The sequence below is a fragment of the Thamnophis sirtalis genome, unplaced genomic scaffold, assembly GCF_051295495.1.
Source record: "Thamnophis sirtalis isolate CommonGarterSnake01/CBP01778 unplaced genomic scaffold, rThaSir2_p1.2 scaffold_6, whole genome shotgun sequence".
Lineage (NCBI taxonomy): Eukaryota > Metazoa > Chordata > Lepidosauria > Squamata > Natricidae > Thamnophis > Thamnophis sirtalis.
The window spans coordinates 130206350-130223931 of NW_028261386.1; the positions used below are offsets into that span (position 1 = coordinate 130206350).

The window sequence follows — 17582 nt, forward strand, 5'->3', positions numbered from 1 at the left end:
ACACAATACCTTAAGCAACCAGGGATAGTAAAGATTGTCATCACCGAGCGATGCAGTCTTACCGTATATACTCAAGTATAAGCCGAGTTTTTCAGCCCACTTTTTGGGCTGAAAAAAGCCGCCTCGGCTTATACTCGAGTCAGTGAAAAATTTGCCCGAAATGGAGGAGAAAAAGGGGCGGGGCCATGCTGCTGGGTGACGCTCATGAATGGCCCGGCGCCCCTGTGAGTTTCCCCTCCCTCTGTGTCAGTTTGCTGCGCAGCGCGCACCGCACCATCCCCCCTCCTCACGTTCTAATGTAATGCAGGGCTGTCTTACGATTCCCCTTCCTCCCCCTCCTGCCGCTCTGCAACGATGTCCCACCTCCTCCTTGTTATGGCAAGCAGCCACATAGCGATGTCCCACCTCCTCTGGTACAGTGATCCAATGATAGGAATCACTGTGCCGTGTGTCATAGGAGGCGGGACATCGCTCCCGCGGCTGCACGGGACAACATTACCGGTAGCTGCTGCATTTCCCACCGTAGGCTTATACTCGAGTCAATAACTTTTCCAGTTTTTTTGTGGTAAAATTAGGTGCCTCGGCTTATATTCGGGTCGGCCTATACTCGAGTATATACGGTACTTTAGGGCCACATCATTTAACAATGGGACTTCAAGGCCCAAACGCCATTGTAAATTGGGGACTGCCTGTATGTGGTGCACATATTATGTGTTCCGTGGAGGTGGAATAGTTGAAATTTGATGTCCACATTGTTGTAGCTTCCTTGTTCCTGCAGACACTGCAAGAGTAGACTCCATATATTCACTCCATATATTACTTTGAAATTTCCATTTATCATAGACAATCTCCATATTGAGCAGAGGTGGCGCAGTGGTTAGGGTGCAGTACTGCAGGCCACTTCAGCTGACTGCTATCTGCAGTTCAGCGGTTCTAATCTCACCGGCTCAAGGTTGACTCATCCTTCCATCCTTCCGAGGTGGGTGAAATGAGGACCCAGACTGTGGGGGCGATATGCTGACTCTGTAAACCGCTTAGAGAGGGCTGAAAGCCTTTTGAAGCAGAATATCGGTCTAACTGCTATTGCTATTGCTATATTGCAATAAAGGGTAAAATTCAAATTTGTCTTATTTCTAGCTAACTGTCCATTTATCATAATCTTGTAAGTATTTAATTGGGATTACGGCTAAAGCTAGAAACCAGGAGACTGTGAATTCTAGTGCTGCCCTAGGCGCAAAGTCGTCTGGATGACCTTGGGTTAATCAAGTCCCTTCAACCTTAGAAAACTTTGCCAAGAAAAATGCAAGGCTTTGTTCAGGCAGTCTCCAAGAACTGGACATATTGAACTGAAGGGGAAAAAATTATTCCACTGAATATAGGAACAGAAGATTATAGTTTTAAAGATCAAAAGAAGAAATGTAGCTTGATTCTATTTGTGTTGTTTTTTAAAAAAAATCTTCTAAATTAACACCTTCCCTTTCACACAAGAAGTTTTGGAAATATAATTAAACAATCAGTCAGACAGTCGGACACTCCATTTCACCCATTCATTCAAACACATCAAACCCACTGATTCCTGAGCCATGTCATCGTATTCATAATCAGAAGACCTGCAATAATCTTCTCGAATGCTCATCCAATGACAAGAGGATTGGATTAACTATATCCCCATGAGATTATCCATTCTTCATACTCCAATTTGTTTTTTTTTCAACAACCTCCATTGGCTGCCCAGGAAATCCTCTCTGCAAAGTGATTGGGTGAGGGTTCCTGAAAAGCCTCCAACCAATAGAATGGAAGTTCATCTCCTGACATTCTCTCCAAGCAAGAGAAGAGATTTCTTGACCGAAAGAAGGTAAAAACAATTGCAAATCTAGCTGAATTGAGAAAGGTTGGATATTGTGGGTTTCACTAAGAGAGAATGATAAGAATTCACTTAAAAAAATTATTGAGCGCTTCACTGCATTCTTGGAACCCAGCAGTACCCTGGCTGGTCTGTTTCAGAGCATTATTATATCAGCTGTAAATCCAGCAGGATTAGATCTTTTCTTGTTTCTCCCCAGAATTACAAACTATTTGTGCCCAGGATAACTAGTCAGTGGTAGTTATGAAGAACAGAGTGGGAGAGAATTAAAAACTTTGGCGAGCTGAGTTATCCACATATATTAGGATAGCAGCTGAAACCACTGCAAGAGGCCAACTATAGAATATTGTGTTTGCCTTTTATACGTGGAAAGTGTAGACTAAATGGTTCCCGTTAAAGAACAAGGATCTTTGGATGAAGAATGGGCAAATTAAGAGTTGCAGCTGCTATAAAAAGTCATCTCTGAAATGTTTGCTTGATGTCACAAGACATGATAGAAACACCTGCACTTGGATTAGAGAACAAATGAAAGTATATGATAGTAAAAGAATTGAAATGGAAATGGGCTGGTCACATAGCAAGAAGAACTTGAAGGCAAGTGGACCAAGGTAGTCATAGAATGGATCCCAATGGATCAAAAGCATCCACAAAAGAGACTTTTGGTGGATCAATGACATCAACGAGTATTGTGGGTCCAATTGATAAAAGAAAGCCCGGGACCACATTAGTTGGAAACATGCAGAAGAGGCCTCCATCCTGCAGTGGATAGTCAATGGCTAGAATAATGATTTAATATGGGTCATACATTTCCATACACAGAAGTGAACATTCTTATATCCAGTGGTGGGATTCAAATAATGTAACAACCCGTTCTCTGCCCTAATGATTTCTTCCAACAACCAGTTCACCAAACTGCTCAGAAGATTAACAACCGGTTCTGCCGAAGTGGTGCGAACTGGCTGAATCCCACCACTGCAGTGGTGGGTTTCAATTTTTTTTTTGAACCTACTCTGTGGGTGTGGCCTCCTTTGTGGGAGTGGCTTGCCGGCCATGTGACCTGGTAGGAGTGGCTTGCCAGCCATGTGTTCTCTCTCTCTCTCTCTCTCTCTCTCTCTCTCTCTCTCTCTCTCTCTCTCTCTCTCTCTCTCTCTTTCCTTCCTTTTGTCTCTCTGTCCCTTTTTCCTTTTTTTCTTTCATCTCTCTCTCACTTTTCTTTCTTTCTTTCTTTCTTTCTTCCTTTCTCTTTCTCTCTCTGTGTGACTCTGTCTGTCTGTCTGTGTGTGTGTGTGTCTGTGTGTGAGTGGTGGGTTTCAAAAAATTTTGGAACCTCTTCTGTAGGTGTGGCCTGCTTTCTGGAGGAACCTCTTCTAACCGGTTCAGTAGATTTGACAAACCGGTTCTACCGAACTGGTGCGAACTGGTAGGAACCCACCTCTGCACCACTGGGAATATCACTATGCGTCTCATCTAAAAGACAGAGTTTTATACATTCTCTGCATAAGCATCCTCTCCAAAACATATGCCATTAGCTCCAGATCTATCACCAGCTGGACCTTGGTGATCTCTGAACTTGGTTGTTTTCTTGCAGATGTTTCATTACCCAACTAGGTAACATCATTCATGCTAGAAGAGAGTGGAGTTTGCTCTCTATTTACATATTGGTGGTGTTGGTAGGAACGCTTTTTGTAGTTCCTTGATTAGGCTGTTGTTTATTCTTACTTTAAGTTGGTGATTTCTTGGTTGGGGTGCTGTTTATTGGTCTAGTATTAATTTGGAGTTAATTGCTGCTTATCAGGCTGTTGATTGCTGGTCAGGAGGTGTTGTGGTCTTTTAGCTTTTTGACCGGTTTCTTTTGAATGGTATGTAGGTGTTGTTTATTTCTATGTGCTTATTGATGGCTGATTTGCCAGACTGCCAGGAATTCTCCAGTGTTTTGGGGCCTAGCTTAGTGTAGCATGCTAATAGTTTCCTAGTTGAAGCTATAATGAAGTCTGTCCATGTATTGTGCATTTACTAACCAAACCATTATGAATCACTGCTAACAGTCGAATAACATCAGCACTGGATGACTTTAAGCTGGTTACTCCCTTGCAGACCAACTCACCTTGTGGGGAGACTAAGAGGAGGAAGGTGTGTTGGATGTATACATTGCTTTGAGTTATTTGTAAACATAATAAAAGCAGGATACAAATAAATAAGAATTTCATAGTAGGAGGTGTTAGCTTTTTCTTTCTCCAGAAGTACATTTTCACTCATACAAAAGGAGCTCATTAATTGGTGGGAATGGTTGAGCAATGGGGAAAAGAAAGTTGACTTGCAAGTCAGGTTAATCTTAGATGTTCGCATTCCTGAAGATCATGGATAATTATTCAAGCACAAACTTTCATCAAGATATACACAGCAGACAGACTCAGCGGAGCATCTGTTTTCTGCAGAGGAAGCCTGCGCCATGCTGCCTTAATGGATAGACTCTTTACACATTCCCTGCGAGAAGACACACAGGAATGGTGAAGACATCCCGTGGAGATTAACTGGTTTCAGAATATTTTATTTGTTTAAATTATTACTCACCTGTGGGAATGGGAGACATGCAAGCAATGCAAACAATCATATAAATAAACCATAGTCATCTCTCTCTCTCTTTCTTTCTCTCTCTCCCTCTCTCTCCCTCCCTCCCTCTATCTCTTTCGCCCCTCTCCCTCTCCTCTGTCTGTCTGTCTGTCTCTGTCTCTGTCTCTGTCTCTGTCTCTGTCTCTGTCTCTGTCTCTGTCTCTGTCTCTGTCTCTGTCTCTCTCTGTCTCTCTCTGTCTCTCTCTGTCTCTCTCTCTCTGTCTCTGTCTCTCTCTCTGTCTCTCTCTCTTTCTTTCTCTCTCTCCCTCTCCCTCCCTCCCTCTATCTCTTTCGCCCCTCTCCCTCTCCTCTGTCTGTCTGTCTGTCTCTGTCTCTGTCTCTCTCTGTCTCTCTCTGTCTCTTTCTCTGTCTCTCTCTCTCTTTCTTTCTCTCTCTCCCTCTCTCTCCCTCCCTCCCTCCCTCTATCTCTTTCGCCCCTCTTCCTCTCCTCTGTCTGTCTGTCTGTCTCTGTCTCTGTCTCTCTCTGTCTCTCTCTGTCTCTCTCTGTCTCTCTCTCTCTTTCTTTCTCTCTCTCCCTCTCCCTCCCTCCCTCCCTCTATCTCTTTCGCCCCTCTCCCTCTCCTCTGTCTGTCTGTCTGTCTGTCTGTCTGTCTCTCTCTCTGTCTCTCTCTGTCTCTCTCTCTGTCTCTCTCTCTGTCTCTCTCTCTCTTTCTTTCTCTCTCTCCCTCTCTCTCCCTCCTTCCCTCCCTCTATCTCTTTCGCCCCTCTCCCTCTCCTCTGTCTGTCTGTCTGTCTGTCTGTCCGTCCGTCTGTCTCTGCCTCTGCCTCTGCCCCCCCCTCTCTCTCCTCTGTGGTTAAAATACATTGAGAGTGAATAATACATTCCCAATAGGAAGCTGAATGGGAATTGCACAATAATTATACTTTTGCAGCCTACCTTATTTGGCCATGGGGTTGTAACTTGTGGTTGTCAAACCATGGCCCTGCTCTTAATGATTTAGAGAAAGCCAAGGCAAAGTGATAGATATAACCGTAGGGAAGAAAAGAGGTTGACTGCAATCCAAAATAATTGGAGGGAAAAATAATTGGAAGAGTATCAATAGAGTTAGAATAATGTTTCATTATCATCTTCCGATCTCTTTCCTTTGTGCTTTATTAAGCAGGACTTGTAAATAAGTACACACTTTTTCTTACCTAAGCCCGCAGGAACTGTTTCGAGTGAAAAATGGCCAGCCTCACTTCGCCCAATAGTTTTTGAAGTGTCAAATGACCTTGCTCTCTATCTCTGCAAACATCTTTTCAAGTGACACCTTTGGTAGAGAATATGGGGTACATTTGAATGGACAAAGGAAGGAATGGCTGACAGGCTGGCTGATACATTGATAATGTATGAATGAATTACCTCCACTAGACCGATTAGATCCCACAGATTAGGCCTCCTCCGAATTCCATCCGCCGGCCAGTGTCGACTGGCGACTACCCGGAGGAGAGCCTTCTCTGTGGCTGCTCCAACCCTCTGGAACGAGCTCCACGTGGAGATTCGAACCCTCACCACCCTCCAGGCCTTCCGCAAAGCCCTCAAAACCTGGCTGTTCCGACAGGCCTGGGGCTAAAGAGCTGTTGCCCCCGTCTCGAATGGTATGACTGTTGTGAGTTTTAAATTATATATTGTTATGCTTGTTGTTTTTTAATTTTTTTGTCTGTATCCCCCTTCCCCGGTTCGAGTTGTGAGCCGCCCTGAGTCCCCTTCGGGGGAAAAGGGCGGCATATAAATACAATAAACTGAACTGAAACTGAACTGAATGTAACTATAGAGGTCAATGTTCCTCCCTGCCAGAATTACACTGACTAATATTGACAGTGAATCAATAATCTGTCTCACTGTAAACAATGTTCTGGGATATAGCTGGAGGCTGTATCGGACCTCACACTGTTTAGATGTAGCACAACTGAATGAGGCATGTTCACCAGAACAAGAGATATTCAGAAGATTTCAAGTTGCATCCAACTGCAATCCTAAAGGTGTTTTTTTTTTTTCAAAAGGCAACTGGGCCTTGTTTGTGTTTTCTTGAAGTTATTTTACTTCTCAGCCAAGAAGCGTCTTCAGTTCTTGGAAGAAGATCTTCTGAAGAAGTTTCTTGGATGAGAAGCGAATGTCCTTCAAGGAAAAACAAAGTCCAGTTGCTTTTTGAAAAAGCAGCTTTGGGAGAACCTTCACCAGGATCTCACCAGAATCTCCATAGACATCAAAGTCTAATGTATTTCACCAATTCTCCAACCTAAATTGAATATATTCAATGGGATAACATTACAAAATTAGCAGAATATTAGATCTGAGTGACAGGGAGAAAATTGTTATGCTTCATCCCTTTTGATATTTTAATACCAATAGTAATAGGAACCATAGGTGCAATCCACTAACATCTAAGTATCATTTGGACACCACCAGCATCAATAAAATCACCAGCATTCAACTTACGTTCTGTTGATAAAGTGGGGTAGGCAGTTGTTGTTGTTTAATAATATTAAATGTTTTGTAGCAGAACGTAATCTGTTTCAAGTAAATCCACCTTTTGCAATTGACCTGGTAATACCCCAGGTCCTTGTGGAGGACTTGATACCTGGATAAAAATTGCCAAATCCAGTGTAAACATCTGGCTGACTGTGCAGCCAACCAATAGTAACACTTAAGTGAAGTTTGTGCAACAGATAGGATGGGACTTGGGAGTTTAAGATTCCAGAAATTCATTGGGTGATTTTCTCTCTTTTTTTTTCTCAACCTGGTATACCTTACAAGATTGTAGCACAGATAAAATAAGAAACCATCGGAGGTGAAATACAAGTATAGTTATACAATGAAAAGACTCCTGATGCTTGAGTGATAAAATTGAGATTTCCTAAGCAGGCTGTTTTCCAGAACACTCGGCCCTCTTCCCTCTTTTGCTGCTGAACTCCAATCCTGGATTTCTAGAATAGAATCGACTTTTTTCTATGGATCTTCAGATATCCTTCAGATGTGATGTTCCACATTGGCTAACAGTACTGTGGCTTTTGAAGGGACCCACAGTGGCATAGTGGTTAGAGTATAGAACTGCAGGCTACTTCTGCTGCCTGCTGGCTGCCTGCAATTTGGCAGTTCGAATCCCACCATGCTCAGGGTTGACTCATCCTCCCATCCTTCCGAGGTGGGTAAATGAGGATCCAGATTGTTGGGGGCAATATACCAGTGGTGGGTTTCAAATTTTTTTAGAACCTACTCTGTGGGTGTGGCCTCCTTTGTGGGAGTGGCTTGCCAGCCATGTGACCTGGTGGGAGTGGCTTGCTGGCCATGTGTTTTCTTTCTTTCTCTATCTCTCTTTCTTTCTCTCTCTCTTTCCTTCCTTTTGTCTCTCTGTCCCTTTTTCCTTTTTTGCTTTCATCTCTCTCTCACTTTTTCTTTTTTTTCTTTTTTTCTTTCTTTCTTTCTTCCTTTCTTTCTCTTTCTCTTTCTCTGTGTGAGTCTGTGTGTGTGTGTGTGTGTGTGTGTGTGAGAGAGAGAGAGAGAGAGAGAGAGAGAGTGGTGGGTTTCAAAAAATTTTGGAACCTCTTCTGTAGGTGTGGTCTGCTTTCCAGGTCCACTGGTGGAACCTCTTCTAACCGAACCAGTTCTACTGAACTGGTGCGAACTGGCAGGGGTGGTGCATTGGAGACCCAAGGGCTCTATATGAAAGGAGAAGATGGCTGGAGGGCAGTGTAATGTTCTCAATAGGGTAACAACGGCTTTACTCTATGGTTTCAGTAAAGGAGTAGAATAGAATAGAATAGAATAGAATAGAATAGAATAGAATAGAATAGAATAGAATGGAATGGAATGGAATGGAATAGAGTAGAATAGAATCATTGCTGTCACTTTAAATGTATACTAATCAGCATTAAAATGAAAATTTGTTGCATTCAACTCTCAAAAGATAACCATTATACATATACAACACAGGGAAATATCACAGTCTACTGTAGTTCGAATGTATACATATACATGGTGAAAAAAAGAGTTTGCCACTCTTGTCAAATCATATGAGGCATTCTTGGTGTGTCTCATTTAAATATATTTTATTCATTTTTCACATTCCATTTGCAATCACTTATATACAGGGTATTTGTTATAAGAAAAGAAAAAAAAAGGGAAATAAAACGAACAAATAAAAAGGAAACACAACTCATCATTCACACACCCACCTAACCCTTCCATCCTCCATACACCCCATCTACCCCCTCCAACTTTCCTTTCTCCCTCTAACACTCCCCTCCTACTTCCCTTTCCCCTCAAGCCTTCCTTCTCCCCTTACTCCCCACACACCCTCCTTACATTCCCCTTACTCCTTCCTTACTCCTCCCTCTTCTTTCCCTCTACCTCCCTCCTTGGTGTATGCGTTTATTCGAGTGTTGTTTAATCTGATAAAAGTAAAATGAACCAAGGGAAAAAAAAAAAGAAAAAAGAAAAAAAGAACCACCGTATATAAATACATTCTTATTCTTATTAAGACTATGTTAACACCCCCTGCCCCCCCCAAAATCCCCATCCCTAATCCTCCCGACTTCCCAGGGCCCACACCTGGCACTACCTTCTGTCTAAAATATCTTGTATACATATGGATTAAAAAATAAAAATAATATGTCAAAAGAAAGAAGAACAGAAAAAAAAGAAAAAAGAAAGGAAAAGAAAAGAGAAAAGAAAAAAAAGAAAAAAAAGAAACCACTCTTTGTGTTGAACTCAGCCCCCCATCTTTATCTATACTTAAATAGTATAAATCATTCTATCTATATTTTATTCTCGTCTCTTACTTCTTTGCTATTTACCCCAACCTTCTGTAGGCTCTCCCGTTCCTCTTCCTAAACCTCATGATCCCTTCCGATAAAATTTAAGCAACGTGGTTCATGCCACATATTCAAATATTACTTTACAGAAGAGTAATCCGACTTTCCCTTCTAATAAAATTTAAACAGCGTAAATGATCTTTCTTAACCTCCTTTTCAAACAGTAATTCAAAATAATCTAACCAAGCTTCCCCTTCTTAGTAAAGTTAAGCAGCGTAGATCAAGTATTACTTTACACAGAAATCAATTTCTATCTTAAGATAATTCCAACCAACTTTCTCTTCTAATAGGATTTAAATAACGTAGTTCATTCCACATGCATTTTACCCTCATCCCTTACTTGTCTAATATTTACCACTATCAAATTTATGCTAACATTTGTTTAAAATCTAACTCAAAGCAATTTCAACCAACTTTCCCTTCTAATAAAAGTTAAATAGCATGGATCATTCCACATATTCAAATAATACTTTCAGCAAGAGTCAGTTAACCTTCTGTTTTAAAGTAGTCCCTTCTAACAATGTTTAAACAACATAAATAATTCCGCATTCTTTTTACACCTATCTTAAGATAATCCCAACCAACTTTCTCTTCTAATAAGCTTTAAACAACGTAAAACATTCCACATATATTTTACCCTCATCCCTTGCTTGTCTGATGTTTACCACTATCAAATTTATGCTTGGTGTGTCTCATATGCTTTGATGCTCTAGTTCTTCAGATTAGCGATTCCATCAGATCTTTCTTCTACATCCAGCAACGCACTCTTTTTATTAAACGTCCTTAACTTTGTTCCATACATCACCATGGAAAATTAATGTGTTATACATGGAGAATGTCAGTGAATGTCTGGGAAAGGGGAAAATGTTATTTTAGCTATTTTACAGTAAAGCCCTAATTTTTTAGTGAGCATCTGTTGGTTGATCCTTGTCTCCCCCACACCTTCCTGGCTGCTTTTAATGAATAGTTTCTCACGTGAAATCCATCTTATTTTCTACATTGAATAATTAGACTTCCATGGCAGCCATTTCAGTTGGTGTTTCTCAACCTTGCCAACCCTAAGCTGCGTGGACTTCAATTCCTAGAATTCCCCAGCCAGCCAAACGGACTGAGGAATTCTGGGAAAGAAATCCACATGTCTTAAAGTTGGTGAGGTTGAAAAATACGTCTCTAAGCCTCTCTGAATTCCAACTATGTTCCCAATCCCAGAAAGATTGCCTACTTCGGGTTGACAGAAATTAGAAATATTTCAATTACCTATTTCATAGTGAACTGTAGTGTATTTCTTTCCTAAGTGCCCGGGGTTTGTATTTGTATTTGTATTTATTAGTATTTATAGGCCGCCCTTTTCCCTGAGGGGACTCAGGGCGGCTTACATAAAATAAGGCAGGGAGGATACGGACAATAGACACAACAATACATAGAAGTAAAATAGTAAGCAACATTCATTCATCATTCGGGTGGGGACAAGTTATCTTTATCCCCAGGCCTGATGGGCTAGCCAGGTCTTAAGGGCTGTGCGGAAGGTCTGGACGGTGGTGAGGGTACGAATCTCCACGGGGAGATCGTTCCAAAGGGTCGGAGCTACTACTGAAAAGGCTCTCCTCCGTGTAGTTGCCAGTCGGCACTGACTGGCAGATGGAACTCGGAGGAGGCCTAATCTATGTGATCTAATTGGTCACAGGGAGGTAATTGGCAGGAGGCGGTCTCTCAAGTACGCAGTTTCTTATTACTCTGCATTATCTATCTGTGAACAACAAGTGGAAGCTTTCTTGAAGCATGTTCTGCTTTCTTCTGGAAAGGACCTCCCCATTTGCTAAGAGCCGAGGTGGCGCAGTGGTTAAATGCAGCTATCGACGTCGCAGTTTTATCGCCGCGGTTTTGTCGGTGTGCTGTTGTCGGGCGTGCATTTGTCGGGTCACGCATTCTTTATATTGCCTTGACAATAAAGGACCAAGAAGGAATGAACTGCAGAGACCTTGAGAGAGATGAACAAGTGTTCCAGGGTGGCCTTGATTCTTTTTTAGGAGAATTTGAGACAATGGTGCTGTCAGATCCGGAAGCCAACTTTTACACTGAGCCTTCAGGCCTGCCACATTTTCTACTGCAACGTGCTCTACATGGGGCAGCCCTTGAAGAGCATTCGGAGACTTCAGCTTGTCCAGAATGCAGCTGCGCGAGCGACTGTGGGTGCACCTCGGTTCACCCACGTAACACCTATCCTCCGCGAGCTGCACTGGCTGCCTATTGGTCTTCGGATACGCTTCAAGGCGCTAGTCGTCACTTATAAAGCCCTTCATGGTATTGGACCTAGGTACTTGAGAGACCGCCTGCTGCCAATTACCTCCAATAGACCGATTAGATCCCACAGATTAGGCCTCCTCCGAATTCCATCCGCCGGCCAATGCCGACTGGCGACTACCCGGAGGAGAGCCTTCTCTGTGGCTGCTCCGGCCCTCTGGAACGAGCTCCCCGTGGAGATTCGAACCCTCACTACCCTCCAGGCATTCCGCAAAGCCCTTAAAACCTGGCTGTTCCGACAGGCCTGGGGCTAAAGAGCTTTTGCCCCCCTCCTCGAATGGTATGGCTGTTGTGTGCTTTTAAATTGTGTATTGTTATGTTTGTCTTTTTTAATCCCCTGTCTGTACCCCCTTCCCTGACTTGAATTGTGAGCCGCCCTGAGTCCCCTTCAGGGAAAAGGGCGGCATATAAATGTAATAAATCCAATCCAATCCAATCTACTATAGGAAAATGGGAGGCGGGATTATATGGAGTGTGGGAGATATAGAGGCTAAATAACATTCCTTTCCCAGAGAGTCAAGGACACCTTGCCCTGCAGCTATGATGGTGTGACTGGGAGGCATCTCCAGTTTTGGGCAGACTTGATTGGACAATGTGATGGACATGTAGGTGCTAGGAAACTTTTAGATTCGGGTTCCCCCAGATGTGCCAATAGGACATCTCTAATAAAATGGAACTTTGAGGAAACTCAAGCTCAGAGTCTTCTTTTGTTGGGGGTGTTACTTGGAACCCCGAAAGGAGCCACCTAACAGACCATTTCTACTTTGACTTTCTGCTCTGTACTTTATATAAAATGAGGAGATGTAAGGCCAGTGGGTTGTCATTTCTTAAAGGGCAAAAGGAAAAAAAAAGAATCATTTGGATGGTATATTAAAGAACACATTAGGATTCAGATTAAATAAATAGCCAGAACGTATTCGAAAGTGTGCGGATATTGCTACATGATTAAATACAGAAGAACGAGGGTAGATGGAATCTCAGTTATGCTCTAATGTTCTTATGCAAACATTGACCTACACCAGCCAATATCTGTTCGGTTTTTCAACCAAGATTCAATTGCTCATCTGATTAAATCACATCCACGCAGCTGTTCAGTAACTCAGTCTACTACTACCAGAGAGGATAGGAAGGACACCCTTAGGAACTGGAAAACTAACAGGTTTGACTAGATTGCGGGATAAACTTTAGATTTATCCAGTCAGTTTTAAAGCAAGACTGAGAACGTAGTGTGGATTGCAATCCATTCACAGGCAAACGTGAGGCTTTAACCGGCTTTGCAAAGCAATAGCAATAGCAGTTAGACTTATATACCGCTTCTTGGGCTTTCAGCCCTCTCTAAGCGGTTTACAGAGTCAGCATATCACCCTCAACAATCTGGGTCCTCATTTTACCTACCTCGGAAGGATGGAAGGCTGACTCAACCCTGAGCCGGTGAGATTTGAACCACTGAACTGCTGAACTAGCAGTCAGCTGAAGTGGCCTGCAGTACTACACTCTACTCACTGCGCCACCTCGGCTCTGCGCCCTCCACGATGCTGCTATTTATTGGCCGAAGAGGGGGGGGGGGGACGGACAATGCAAAATGTTTTGACTTCTCATACCATCCATTACAAGGAATGAGCCCTGGGCTCTATGTACTAGATTTGAAAGATATTCTGCTGCTCCTAAGAAGAGGCTTAGCAAACTGAACCTGCTAGAGAGATCGTAAGACAGAGATGAGGAGGAGTTTGACTCTGTTTTTAAAGTACCACGAAGGGGTGAATAACTGCTCACCAGTCAGCTGCTCTTTTAGAAACTACCGTATATACTCGAGTATAGGCCGACCCGAATATAAGCCGAGGCACCTAATTTTACCACAAAAAACTGGAAAAGTTATTGACTCGAGTATAAGCCTAGGGTGGGAAATGCAGCAGCTACCGGTAAATTTCAAAAATAAAAATAGATACCAATAATGTTTTTGAATATTTATTTCAAAGAAAAACAGTAAACTAGCGGTGTATTCAATGAAATACTTCACTCACCTCATGATGCTGATGTCCCGCTGTGATGATGATGTCCCGTGCAGCCGCGGGAGCGATGTCCCGCCTCCTATGACACACGGCACAGTGATTCCTATCATTGGATCACTGTACCAGAGGAGGTGGGACATCGCTAGGTGGCTGCTTTCCATAACAAGGAGGAGGTGGGACATCGTTGCAGAGCGGCAGGAGGGGGAGGAAGGGGAATCGTAAGACAGCCCTGCATTACATTAGAACGTGAGGAGGGGGGATGGTGCGGTGCGCGCTGCGCGGCAAACTGACACAGAGGGAGGGGAAACTCACAGGGGCACTGGGCCATTCACGAGTGTCACCCAGCGGCATGGCCCCGCCCCTTTTTCTCCTCCATTTCGGGCAAATTTTTCACTGACTCGAGTATAAGCCGAGGCGGCTTTTTTCAGCCCAAAAAGTGGGCTGAAAAACTAGGCTTATACTCGAGTATATACAGTACAACAATTTAAGTATCTCAGTCTTAAGAAACTCACCTTCGGTTTCCTTTTGGTACCACTAAAAATAAGAACAATTATGGTTCTGCTTAGCTGTTGAGTAGAACAGAAATTTATTGGGGAAGTCCACAGATTCTGAGTGAAAATAGAATCAGTTTATGATTCAGATATACAGCATTTTTTTCTTGTTGGATTGCGCTGTACTTGAATCTGGTATTGGGTTAGTATATGGGAGTCTGATCGTTGTATATGGTTTTGTTTTGAGATGATATATAAACAGGAGTGACATTTCAAGGCCTGTTAAATATCGTTTCTTAACTCTGCCTTTGGACTCAAGAAACACTACTATTTAATGGAAATGGTTTTGTAACCCACATGTAAATTACACCAGTAAATCATATCCTGCCACAAGCATTCAATCATATTTGCAGAAGGGAAGGACACACTAGGAATTACAAAACTCGAAAGCAAAGAGAGAAGAATGGTATAAGAGATGCTGAATTATTTCTGGGTCATTAGTTCTTGTCTCAAGAAGTTGCATTTTGGAGGTAACCTCCTCTGTTCACTTCAAACTTTGGGCTGATCAAAACATTGAAGTCATGCCCTTTTTATCCTAAATTACTGCACAGCATTATCATTAAAATAAGCTGTTTTTCTTTTAATTTCTGAAGCTATATTGCTAAGTTTAGTTATTTTGCCCCACACCAACCTCCCATTTAATGTACAATATTATTAAGCTGGATTCTGGTGTCTGGATTCTTTCTTCCATTCCTGCTTTCCCCAAAAGCTGTGTCTTCTCAACTTATTCCCAATATTTCCCCTTTGTTTTTTCTATCTTTTACTTTTTTTTCTGGGCAAAGTCAAAGGAACATTGCAAGATGTATTTGTTTTAACTCTCAGATATTCCCTGTTTCAAGCAGGGCATAAAGTTCTCCAAATATTTCTGTTTCCTAGTTGTTTAATAAAAGGGAACCATAAAATGTCCCCCTCTTGGTCTAAATGTACAAAAAAAAAACCCTGGGGAGAACTGAAATGGAAAAAAAAACTTTGGAATAATTAGGAATGTTTTTGGGACAAAGAAACCTTCATTCTGTTGTGGCACTAACAACAAATTCATGGCACAGAAATTGCAGATCAAGATGTTTATCTTTTGAAGCATTTCTCCAATTCTAGTTTAAAAAAAATCACATCTATCCCACAAAGCTAAATTTTGCTCACCCTTTTTCTGTTTTATATCTAAGCAAATATATATTGGAGAATGAATAGTGTTTTTCTGATTCTCAGTATTAACCATCATAAGGCTATTCTCTCATTCAAAATCCCATTGATAATTCTGACAGCATGAATGAGCCACAAGTTTTAAAAAAATAGCCATTCACAGCTGTACTAATATTTCATGGAATTGCAAGAGAAACTCATAGTCAAGAGTTTTGCCAATGCAGAACTGAATGAAAGTTGAAGAGCTGGGCACCCTTGTTTAGCAGAGAAAAGTAAGAATAACAGTAATAATTGCAATTATACTAATATTCATAATCTCTTCGGGTAGAAGAGATTACTTTTTATCTTCAATCTATGTTATGCATATACTTCAAAGAGCTGTTACTATTAGTAAGGCATTTCCACATAATGTACCCCTGGATGGTAAACTTCAAGATATTCCTTCTGGATTACTAAATTTCTACAAAGTCTGGGTGGAGAAATACACTTTCTAATGCTCCATTGTGAAGCAGCTGAATAGTACTACCCCACATGGAATAGAGTCATAGACTTAATTCCATTTTTAATGTTCACCTTAGCCCCAAGCAGATGGCTAGCTTCATTGCAGCCTTAACATGAAAAATGCATCAGAGGATACATACACCCGTGCGCGCGCACAAACACACACAAATGTAGTGCAAAATTCATTTAAGTCTTATTGCAACAAGTAACTTGTCCGCCCACCTGAGATAATTCTGTAAGAAAACACAGGTGTTCCTCACCCCAACAACTTCTGAGTAAATGAAAATGCTATTTTTTATGGATCTTTAATTACTAAAAAAAAAGAGAAATGGTGTTCCCAATTCCCAGGATTGTGTTTCTGGGATTTTTTGATAATGTGTGGGTTTTCACTGCTGGTGACTGCTTGGATGAGTCCCTGCAAAAATCTAACTTGCATCAAGAAGCAATTAGGCAAAATGTTACTCACCCAGGATGTTTCCTATGAGAGCCACAAGAAACACAATAATGTAGCCAACAATGAGTACCCATTCATATTCCTTGGGATGCAGATATTCCTTCCAGAGGTATCGCAGAAATTCTTCCTCATCGTAGTCCGTCAGAGGGCTTGCGAAGGGTTCCCGAGTCCCATTCACTGAGACATTAGAAGACCAGTTTGTGCAAAAAGGAAAGCCATCTTCCACTTGAGTCACAGACATAATTGGTTCTGCTCTGGGTCTGAATTCGGTCTTTCAGGGGTTTAGCCTACCTTTCTGCCTATCAGACATAACTGCATTCAGCAATTTGGGGGGGGGGGAAGTAGGCAGAAAGAGGAAAATGGGGGGGGGGGAAAGAGCCAGGTGTATCGATGGAACTTCCTCAACTAGCTTTGCATCTGGGATCTCCCCGTGGCAGGATTCTTGCTGCCGCTCCAGAGGCACCGAGGTCGTCGTAACACAGCAGCAGGCATGAGAAGCGATTCCTGCATATAGCTTTTAATTCAGCCAGAGGGGGTGCGAAGCACATTCCTACAGCGACAGGCAAAATGAAAAAATGCAGCATGTTCCGAGGGACTCCAGAGAGCATGAAACGAGAAGGGAGAGACGTGTGTACGTGTGTCTCCGCACACTTGCAATCCAGTGGGATGCTAAATCCACCAAGGACTTTTGAAGGTGCCCTTTTACTCTTTGATTCAACGTTTGTACGGTCCACTGCCTTTTTGCGATATGCAGCGATGCTTTGGATCGGATGAATAAATCACAGATCTTTTTCTTCTTTTTAAAAAAAACAATCTCTTATAAAGGAGCATTTTTATTCTCAAGGAGTGAAGGCTCTCCTCTCCTTTCAAGTATTTGATTCTGCCGACTTTGGAAAATTTTAGCATATCACATAGTCCAAGAATAAAGGAATATTGGATGGTCGCTTCCCAACGGCTAGTGAACTGTACAGAAAATTTCTTGGGTATTGATGAGAATGTGACCCTTGCTTAAGTTCACGGACTTGAAGCAAGCATTCGATTCAGAATCCTTGCAGGAGTATTCTGTCCTTCTATGAAAGAAAGGAGGGAGGGACAATCCCATTTACCACTACCATAAAGGTAAAGGTTTCCCCATTCCAGTCCTATATGCCTCTAGGGGATGGTGTTCATCTCCGTTTATTAGCCGGGGAAGCCAGCATTGTCTGAAGACACTTTTGTGGTCATGTGGCTGGCCTAAATATACGTCAAAGTCAGTGGTGGGATTCAGCCAGTTCACACCTATTCGGGAGAACCGGTTGGTAACTTTCTAAGCAGTTCGGAGAACCGATTGTTGGAAG

At 42.3% G+C, this 17582-nt stretch overlaps 1 protein-coding gene across 1 annotated transcript in view; it reads right to left on the minus strand.

Annotated features, from left to right (window-relative positions):
* The window catches only part of HCRTR2 (hypocretin receptor 2), a 38744-nt gene extending 21879 nt beyond the window's left edge, over positions 1–16865 (minus strand). Inside the window, exon 1 of the mRNA XM_087718954.1 lies at positions 16258–16865. Within this exon, the coding sequence (XP_087575080.1) occupies positions 16258–16486 (229 nt within the window). The 5' untranslated portion in view covers positions 16487–16865. The remainder of the gene's footprint in view (positions 1–16257) is intronic.
* Positions 16866–17582: the final 717 nt, after the last annotated feature.